Source organism: Salvia splendens, chromosome 20 (assembly GCF_004379255.2).
Source record: "Salvia splendens isolate huo1 chromosome 20, SspV2, whole genome shotgun sequence".
Classification (NCBI taxonomy): domain Eukaryota; kingdom Viridiplantae; phylum Streptophyta; class Magnoliopsida; order Lamiales; family Lamiaceae; genus Salvia; species Salvia splendens.
The window spans coordinates 7,930,280-7,940,110 of NC_056051.1; the positions used below are offsets into that span (position 1 = coordinate 7,930,280).

The following is a 9,831-nucleotide window of genomic DNA, read 5'->3' on the forward strand; positions in this document are numbered from 1 at the left end:
AGGTTAGCAATAAAAACCCCTATTTGACTCGATTCCAAAAAAATCAAATTAAAAATGCTCATATTTTGTGTACATTGTAAACATATAAAAAGCTAGTCACAACACAAAGATCTTTGTCCAGCTTTCGTGTGCAGTAGGCCAACATCGTCTGCCCTATATAGCACCGGACCTCATAATTCATCGCTACGTACGGTAGCGACGCCTTCTGCCATTGGAAGGCTTTTATCCAGTTTCCCAATATTCGAGGTAAGGATCTTATTAATGGAAAAAATGACTATTCCCTTTCAGAAATTCATACATAAATTTCGATATATATGTGCTACGAATATTTATTTCTAGTCGGATTCTCTCTATTCGATGTTTACATGTTCATTTCATTCAATTATTTTGAGTTCATAAATTTCATAATACTATGTATTTAGAAAAAAATTGTCTGCTGGGTTAAGGTCGCATTCTGAGCAAATCTCGTTCAATGTGCTAAATTAATTGTTGATTTCAGGCTGAATGACTACGTACATTTCAAAGTTTTGTCAGCTCAGAGCTTGTGCGGTGAGGAGCCATGTAGTAAGAGGTCTGCTCTTTGCTATGTCCGTTAATGTTAATCTGGATTTTCTTCAAACTCTGTGTGTTGCAGTACGAAATGCTTGGCTAATGGTTATGTGTGTGTGTATGTGTTTCTTATGTTATATCATTCTGCTGATTCTTTAGGTTGATATAATGGTGTCTTAGAGCATCCTCAGTGGTGCGGATGTCTCGACGGACATCCTAAAAACACCTCCTGCCACGTCATAAGGACTTCCCACTGCACAGTGACGGACATCCCGACGGACTTCCCACAATAATAAAAATTCACAAATTCACCAAATTAAACAATTTACGGAATTAAAATTTCGACACAAATACGGAGAAATTGCAACCACTTTATTTTAAAAAAACATACATAGTACAAAAAAAACATACATAATTATTAAAAAAAACCGCTGTCTCACTCCTCGGATTCCCCGCCGCCAGTACCCTCGTCGTCCCAGCCGATAGTCCCCTCGTCGCCACTCTCCGCCATGTCTCCCAACCCCAAATCGCGCCGCATACTATTGATGATATCCTTCAGCGACGACCTGTAATGGCGATCGGTCGATGTTCGCCATTCAACCATTGCACGTAACAGGGTTTCATGTTGCGCGATGCGGGCGAGTGAGGGGAGCTCGGGATCATTTTGGGTAGGAGCTGCCGATTGGGCCTCGGCGAACCCGCTGGCGCTTCCACTCGCCATCCGCGCCACGGACTTTTGCCCCACCTGGCGACGGCGGCGGGCCGACGATGAAGGTGTCGGGAACTCTGCCTCGATGGGGGGGGGGGGTTCGTGGGAACCAGCACTGCTACTGTACTCCCCGGAGGCGCTGATCTTCGTCCGCTTCGGCCAGCCAGATTCAACACCCGCAGTAAACTTGGCCGAAGACTGCACCACAAGATACACCTCCCAATATTTGAATTCCCCGAAGCCCGCCGCAACGTCTATGAACTGATGGTGAGACAGAAGCTTCACATCTTCGGCAGACATGCCGCTGGTTGTCGAACGGAGGTTGTTTGTGTAAATGCCGGCGAATCGGCTGAGCTGTCTCTTCAGCCGCTCCCACTGTTTCCGGCATTGCTCTCCGTTGTGAGGCTTCCTCCCTGGCTGTTGGAATTGGAGGTAACTTTGGCTAATGCACCACCACATTCTGTCGATATGCTGGTTTGCCCCGATATATGGATCCTCCACTATACTGATCCACGTCTTCGCAAGCGCAATGCACTCCTCTCTGCTCCAAACGGTCCTCTTTTTCCCGATGGATCCCTTCCCCACCTCAGCGGCCACCGCCTCACCATCGTACCCCGCCGCAGGTGAGGTAGTGCCTCGTCCCCTGCCCCTCCCTCTCCCTGTCCTCCCCCTCCTCCCTGTCGCCGTTGGTGCGTCTGTGGGAGAATCCCGGATCGGAGATAGCCCCAACTCCTCCACCGAGAACGTCTCGATGCCAGTGAACTGAGTCTCGAGAGGAGTACTCGGGGGGTTTTTCGTCGACAGTAAATCCATATAGGGGCGATAGACATTGTCCACCGGTGACTGGGGGACCCCCTGCATACTCCCCTGCAGCGACAGGCGAGCCCTGCATCATCCCCGGCATCATCATCCCTGGCATCTGGGGCGGCATCATCCTCGGCATTACAGGCATCATCCCCGCCATTCCGGGCATCATCCCCCGGCATTGGGGTCATTCCGGTACTCACCCCGGGCATTTGGGGCATCATCCCATACCAAGCCGGGTACATGTTGTAGTACTCGGACATCATCCCCGCCGTCATTTAGGGTTGGGGCATCATCCCCGCCATTCCGGACATCGTGGCGGACATTGGGGTACTTCCGCCAACGGGAAAGATCGATCCCTATGACTCGCTCGTGGCGGGGGAATCACTATCGTGGTGCTCCATTTATCTTCGAAAGAAAAGTATTTAGAGTGAGAGATATACTCGTTAATACATGTGGGGCGAATGAAATGAAATTCAACGAGCCGTATTTATAGAATTTTCAAAAAAATAATAATAAATAATCGGGACGTCCGCACGGACGTCCGTGGGGTCAACGCAATGGCGGACGTCCCGGGAACGCCGCGGAACTCCGATGTCCGCAGCGGATGTTCGTATCCGCATCACCTTTGCACAATGGCGGACGTCCGCCGGGACGGGCGCCATTGCGGATGCTCTTACGTGTCTACATTTCCCCATATATGCACAATAGCATCAAGAATTTCCATTGATTTCTAAGATCCACACACATAAACTACACAAAAAGTAAAAAAGAAAAAAAGATCTATAAGCTACCTAAAGAACAACAAGATCATTTCAATTTTCTCGTTCAAAACCTCATCACCTTAATTCCATCGAGATGAACAATTTCAACAAGAAATCCTCACATCACGCGTTATCGGACTCCGGCGGATGGTGGCGCGTCTTCTCACGTTTCCTGAAAGCACTGCAACATCCGAATGTCGAAACCTTAGACGAAGGTGGTTCGACCGCCGGAGACACCTTTTCGGTACAGAATCCCCTATTCTTGTTGGATCGGCTCCTATCGATCGCCAATCGGGCCGGCGGTGGCGGCGGCGATTTCTTCGCTGCGGTGGCTATTGGTATTGGATCCTCTTTGTTCTCCTTGGTGGTGGTGGTGCTCAGTGATGGAACCTGAAAATTGAATAAGCCGAGGCTGAAATATAAAAAAAAAAATACTTCTACCGTCTCATAAAAATATGTGCACTTTTTCATTTTCGTCCGTCCCATAAAAATATAGGCATTCTATTTATGGAAAGTTGCCCCAATTCATGGAAAGTTATTTACCACTACTATTACTACAATTTAAAACACTATTAATGCTTTAACTACCATTCTCTTTATTTCTCTTAATTTATCAATTTTATCTTATTCCTATGTCATACCACGTGTCCATATTTTTATGGGACGGATGGAATAATAATATTTAAATATTTAACTTTACATGTAATGCATGTACAACTTTTAAGACACACTAGATGATAACTGTTATGTAGTCCTAGGTCACTATATAACTTTTTCACATTAGATTCAACACTTGCAACATTAAATATTTCCTAACTCACAGTCGGATTCGGAATTGAAATACTACAATTAGTTGGACCACTTACAATTGAAGCATTCCGTGATTTTTGAAAAATACGGATGCACAACTACTACTAATAACAATAAGATTTCTTAGATATATATTCACCAATTAATAAATTTAATAAAAATATTTTTATAGTACTCTCTCTGTCCCATTAAAGATGACTCACTTTCCTTTTGGTTTGTCCCAACTAAGATGACCTCTCTCTTTCTGTACTCTCTCCACCTAATACACAAAATTAAAATGATGTACTCTCTCCACCTAATACACAAAATTAAACTGCATAAAACTCCGTGCCGCCCAAGGAAGGAGTCTTCCTTTGGGATGGAGGGAATACTAAATTCCGACTCCAATTCCAATTCCAATTCCAATTCCAATTCCAATTCTAATTCTACCAAGCCCAAGTGCATCATTAGTTTATTATAGCCCAACAATTAAATAAATAATCCAAAATTACTGAGCCCAACCCTTATCTTCTCCAACCTAATTCCATTTTCAATTTCAAAGAGTATGGAGGGTTGGAGTACAAGGCGAGAACAGGTGGATAAGGGGAGGGTCGGAGTCCGGTGCCGGCGCGGGGGCTTGGCCCTATGTGGTTTCGTTCGCGACCTTATTGAACTGGTCGGCCGACGAGCCTTGTCGCCGGAACGATATAGCAGATCTCTCCATTACCGACCTCGAGATTCGTCTGCAGGTCTAGATATTTTGTGTTAGATTGATGAAAAGTGGAATTGTATTTAGAGTTAGCTCTTATAATTCTTTGTTTAGCTTTCTATGCGAGAATGCATCATTTGAACACCATTGCAGTTTGCTTAAGATCATTACACTTATAATAATCTTGAGGATATTTATAAAGGTTTACTGAGATTCATCATTGACTGGATGTTTAACTTTATATGATCAAATAAGACCTAGTCGATATAGTGTATGATAGAAACTTCTCGGACCTGGATTCTACTCTAAAACTTTAATGTACTGTCAATGAATTCTTGGAATCCTGGTCTAGTATGAAATTTTTGGATGTTGATGAAATATGAAGTCATAGTGTATTAGTGTGTTACCAGCTAGAATTTTAAGTTTCATCTAATATTTTTACTAACAGATCCTAATGACTTTCACTAAATTCTGTTGTGTCTATCTGTTGACTCATTGCCCGTCTTCTTAACAGCTCAAAAATTTTCATCGGTGGTATCAAACTCCATGGCTCATACTCAGTATTTAAAAACACAGGTTAGTTTTCCATGCATGGAATGCAAAACTCTACTCCATTTGCGTATATTCAGATGTCAAACAGTTGGAATTTTGTTTTTTATCCAATAGATATGATACATAATATAGGTGTTTGATATAATTAAGGTAAAAAAACGCTAGATCCCAATGTAGCTAGACTTATTGACTCAGTTGCCCAAGAAATTTGAAGGTCATGGATATACCATCTTTTTAAGTATAAAAGAGCAAATCTGATAGAGGTAAGCATAGCTAAATACCATACCACAGCCACACTGCAAAAGTTTCTACAGAAAACACAACCTAATCTAGCTTAGAAATGCTTATTAATAACCTACTCCTGTCAGGCCCTTGCCAAATACATAAACCCACAATTAACAAAATAAGAAATAATAACAAAACACTTGTGCCTCATATAAAGTTATAAACCTGTTATCCAGGTGCATCTCTATCAAAATCTAAGGTGCATGAGTTTTTTTGGATTTTCTGCAAGTCTCTATTTCTACAAATTCATTGTTAACCTAGGTCCTTAGTTCCTTACAGAAAATGCAAGTGTATCTGTGCTTTCTACTTGATGAGCTTGCGACTTAAAAGCATGTGTATTTGCTTTTAATAGCTTTAACCGACTTTGGGGAAGAAAAAAGACAATGAACATTTAGAGAATTAGCGACTTTCAGTTCTTCCGTTTCTTGACTGAGGGGGGGAAATAGTTGCAATGAAGAACATTTAGAGAACTAGCAACTTCATTCAGTTTTTCTGTTTTCTTCTTCTTGATTAACACAATTATTTAAATTGGATGGTGCTATTCTTATTATTTTGTCTCACTCATGCAGATGATGATTCTCTCTTAGTATTATCTTTTGATGCTAACATGTAACTTGATGTATTTGCTTTGTTTTTCCCCTCATTTTTGTTGTATCTCCTGCTTATATGTGAGTAGCTTTAACCTGTTTGTCTTCTTCTTCTGTATTCAGAGCCACGCATCGTTTTGCACATCTGCAGCCAAACTCGACTCAGAGGAAGGCGATGAAGAACCACAAAGGTTATTCTTGTGTAACTTTTCAATTTTTTTCCCTTTAAGATAAGGAAGTCATGTCCCAGGGAGTGAGTCATGGTGACATGGTGCTGAAGGTTTATCTACATTTTGTTAGAGAGAGAGAGAGGCAAAGAAGCAGTTATCTAATAAGGGAAAAATTCTGTGTGAGAGGAAAAAGTTACTCCCATGCACGCACTAATACATCATCCAAATGAGTCTTAGTCTTACCCTTTAGATTTTTATAAGGGAGAAAAGCATACTTAGAGTAAAGGCAAAGTATACTGAACACTATATTATCATTTCGCTTGAGACTATAATATTCGTTGAAACAGCAAAGAACCTGACTTCAGAACTGGTGACTTACTAGGCAAAAACTCTTAACTTGGAGAAGTTATCAGAGGTCAAAAGTTGGCACGTGATTTATTTTTTATAGTAACTATTATCTGATGCATTTGTGTGGACTCTTGCAGAATAAATGTAACTTTTGTGGACAAAGACGGAGAGGAGAAGCATATCAGTGTCCCTGAGGGGTTTTCAATGCTAGAAGCTGCTCATGACAATGATATAGATCTTGAAGGTGAATTTGCAAGTTGTTTCTGTTCTGCATCGCAAGTTGTGAACTAGCAATAGTTGATAGGTTATGTTTACATCCTAATATTTTCTAAGTGATTAAGTTTACATCTCATCAATTGATTGCAGGAGCATGTGAGGGTACAATGGCTTGTTCCACTTGCCATGTTATCGTCATGGTAAGCTAACTCCAGAAATGCCCAGTTATCTCATAACACACAGTGATACAGCTAAAGTTCAGATGTTTATCCACTTATCCAAATAACTTTTGTTGTATTTGGCAGGATGAAGACCAATATAATAAATTACCAGATCCAGTTGATGAGGAATTGGACATGTTAGATCTTGCATTTGGCCTCACAAAAACGTAGGTCGTTTGCTTGATGCTGATCATATTCTTTTCTGGAAGCTTATACGCATGATGTTTTTCCTCAGGTCTCGCCTAGGCTGTCAAGTAATTGCAAAACGCGAACTTGATGGACTTCGTCTAGCACTTCCGTCAGCTACTTCATGATCATGTAGGTACCCCAGCGTCCTTGAGCCATCTGTAAGTAAAGTTCTATACGGATGATGAAAGAAGTCGGGAGCATATTTTTCGCAGTTGTGATTCTCTAAGGAGAAGGATTTTTTTTTTCACTCGTTTAAAACCATGAGTCAATACTCTGTTGGTTTTGTGGCGTTTTGGATAATAGGAACTCAGGATTGCCTAATATTCTTCAATTTTTGTAGTTAGGGATTCCAATAGTCTAGTAAGCCATTTATTTCGTAGTGCTGTATAATTGTTATTATCACTGTAGCTGTGTAGCATGATTCGAGTAATTGATTTACGTTATGTGCTATCCTTATTATTGTTTTTATAATTAAAAAATTAAGTTGATAGCATGAAGAAATTATTTTTAAAAAATATTCATTTTGTTTTCGTTTTTCCGATCAGACCCAAATTACTAGATCAGATAATTAATGCTAGGGATAACTGCCTTAAAAGTCATGAACTTTGCCTGAATTTCGGCTTTTCCCACGAGCTTTAAAGTTGGCGTATAAAGTCACGAACTTTGCATTTTGTCTGGTATTTCCCACGACGGTAATTCTGGTGAAAGAGCGAGCTGACGTGTCGGATTTAATTGACGTGGCGCCTGACATGGTCAATAATTGTTGACTGTGTAATTAAATAAAAAAATAAATTTAATAAAAAAATACAAAAATAAAAACCCCCCTCAAATTCGTCCCCCAAGTCACCCCACCCCCAAATCACCCCACAAATTCGTCCCTAAATCAATCCACAAATCGCGTAACCTAACCTAATCGACAAGCTGCAACGACGACGACGAGAGAGCGAGCGACGACGGCCTAATCGACGACGACGAGTCTATTGGCTTACCTGCAACAGCGACAGACGGCGACATGAAGATGTGGCCGGGTTTCTGGCCAGACAATCCGAATCCGAACAAACCTTTCCTGCTTCGGATTTACCATGGTGGGCATTTCATTCCTGATAGGAGGATTTGTGAGAAATACGTAGGTGGGGAAATGTGGGAAGGTAGTGGTTTTGAACCAGATAGATTTGGTTACTTCGACCTAGTCGATGAACTGAATAAGCTAGGGTTTGATAGCTGGGATAGGCTATGCTTCAAGAGAAAATGGGGAATGAAGTTTATTAACATCACGGGTGATGCAGAGGTGATGTTAATGTTGAAGTTCCTGACCACAGTGAAGCATCAAATATGTGATGTGTATATTGTGGGTGGGAAGAAGGGTGGCCTAGAGCACATTGTTGAAGATGAAGCTGTAAGGAGTCGAGTGGTTGAGTCGGAGTTAGTAGAAAGGAGTAATGATGAGTCTATGAATAAGAGTATGACTACTAGAAGGGGTAGAAAGGAGACAACTTCAACGGGTGGCAAGTTGAAGTCAGTTTCTACCAAAGATGTTATAGAGAAGAGTGTTGAAAGTAGTATTAAGAAGAGATTGTTCCAGTCTAGTATGAGGTCAGTGGTTGAAACTATGGGTGAGGGGGTGGGAGATAGGAATTGTGATGCTGATGAAGTTGGAAAGAGTGTGGGTGAGGATGTGGGTAAGATGGATCATATAGCTAAAGACAAGGGTAAGAGTGTTGTTGAGGATGAGGCATATAGGAACTCTGATGCTGATGTCTTGGGGGATGATGTGGGAGGTAAGGACAATGATGCTGAGAATTTGGGGGTTGTAAATGAAGCTGTGGGAATGAGAGACAGAATTGATGAGAGTGTAGGAGATAAGGCTGATAACAGTATGGCAGTGGGGGTGGGATATGATAGTGAGGAGGATGAGAGTTATATACCATCATCTGAGGAAGAGGAGACTGATGATGACATGGAGGCTGGGGAGTTAGTGTATGAGGATGAGGAATACACACAGGGGAGGAAGAAGACAAAAGAAAAGAAAGAAACAGAGTTTGTGGTTACTGATGAAATCTTCTATGGCCTAGTCAGTGGAGGGCAAAAAAATGCCTATGTGTCTGAGGACGACAATTCTAAAGAAGGTGACATATACTCCAGTTCAACTGATTCTCAAGATGAAGGGAGAAGAAGGCTGGAAAGGCATGGGAAAGTGATGTATGATCCACGGTGTGATCATAAAAATTTGACATTGTGCCTTGAAATGAGCTTTATTGATGGTTTTCAAGCAAGGGATGCTCTAACAGACAATGCAGTGGAGAATGAGTGGGAGATTCACTTCAAAAGAGCAAGTGCGAAGGCATTTGAGGCAGCTTGCAAGAGTCCTTGCAAGTAGTTCTGTTCTGGGAGCCTAGTGAAGATGAATGGTTCTGTAGTAATTAAGAAACTTGAACCAGAGCACACATGTCTTAGGGCTATGAGAAACAAGATTGTGACCTCAAACTGGATTGCTAGAAAATACTTGCATGTGTTTAGAATCCGGCCAGAGTTCAGCTGTAAGGAGTTGGGGAAGGACTTGATGCAACCGTTTGCCTTTGATGCAACCAAATGGAGGTTATACCACTCCAAGAGAAAAGCAATTGACATGCTGAGGGGAACGGTGGAAGCTCATTATGCAAAGATGAGGAGCTATGTTCTGGAGTTGAGTAAAGCTGACAGAGAAGGGATGTTCGAACTACATGTCGATGTAGGTGCTGTTTTCAAGGCTTTGTACATTGGTTTTAGTGGCCTGAGAAAGGGATTCAAGGAGGGATGTAGACCTGTAATTGGGCTAGATGGGGCATTCCTCAAGACATATCTTGGTGGGATATTGCTCACCGCCGTAGGGACTGATGGAAACAATCAAATGTACCCCATTGCTTGGGCTGTGGTTGAGGCTGAAAATGAAGTATGCTGGA

The 9,831-nt window shown here is 41.9% G+C and overlaps 1 protein-coding gene across 1 annotated transcript; it reads left to right on the plus strand.

The window, feature by feature from the left end:
* The first annotated feature begins 4,140 nt into the window (after positions 1-4,140).
* On the plus strand, positions 4,141-7,342 carry LOC121780753 (adrenodoxin-like protein 2, mitochondrial). The gene is made up of 7 exons (XM_042178378.1): positions 4,141-4,364; positions 4,839-4,900; positions 5,872-5,939; positions 6,404-6,510; positions 6,633-6,682; positions 6,788-6,870; positions 6,939-7,342. The coding sequence occupies exons 1-7, from the start codon at positions 4,181-4,183 to the stop codon at positions 7,015-7,017; spliced, it is 633 nt and encodes a 210-aa protein (XP_042034312.1). The 5' UTR covers positions 4,141-4,180; the 3' UTR covers positions 7,018-7,342.
* Positions 7,343-9,831: the final 2,489 nt, after the last annotated feature.

What these genes read in the sequence shown, in the direction of transcription:
- LOC121780753 (XM_042178378.1), top strand. Translation starts at nt 4,181, where the DNA reads ATGGAGGGTTGGAGTACAAGGCGAGAACAGGTGGATAAGGGGAGGGTC. An exon ending in CTCAGTATTTAAAAACACAG is followed by an intron (nt 4,901 to 5,871) that starts GTTAGTTTTCCA and finishes TTCTGTATTCAG; the next exon opens with AGCCACGCATCGTTTTGCAC. An exon ending in GCATTTGGCCTCACAAAAAC is followed by an intron (nt 6,871 to 6,938) that starts GTAGGTCGTTTG and finishes GTTTTTCCTCAG; the next exon opens with GTCTCGCCTAGGCTGTCAAG.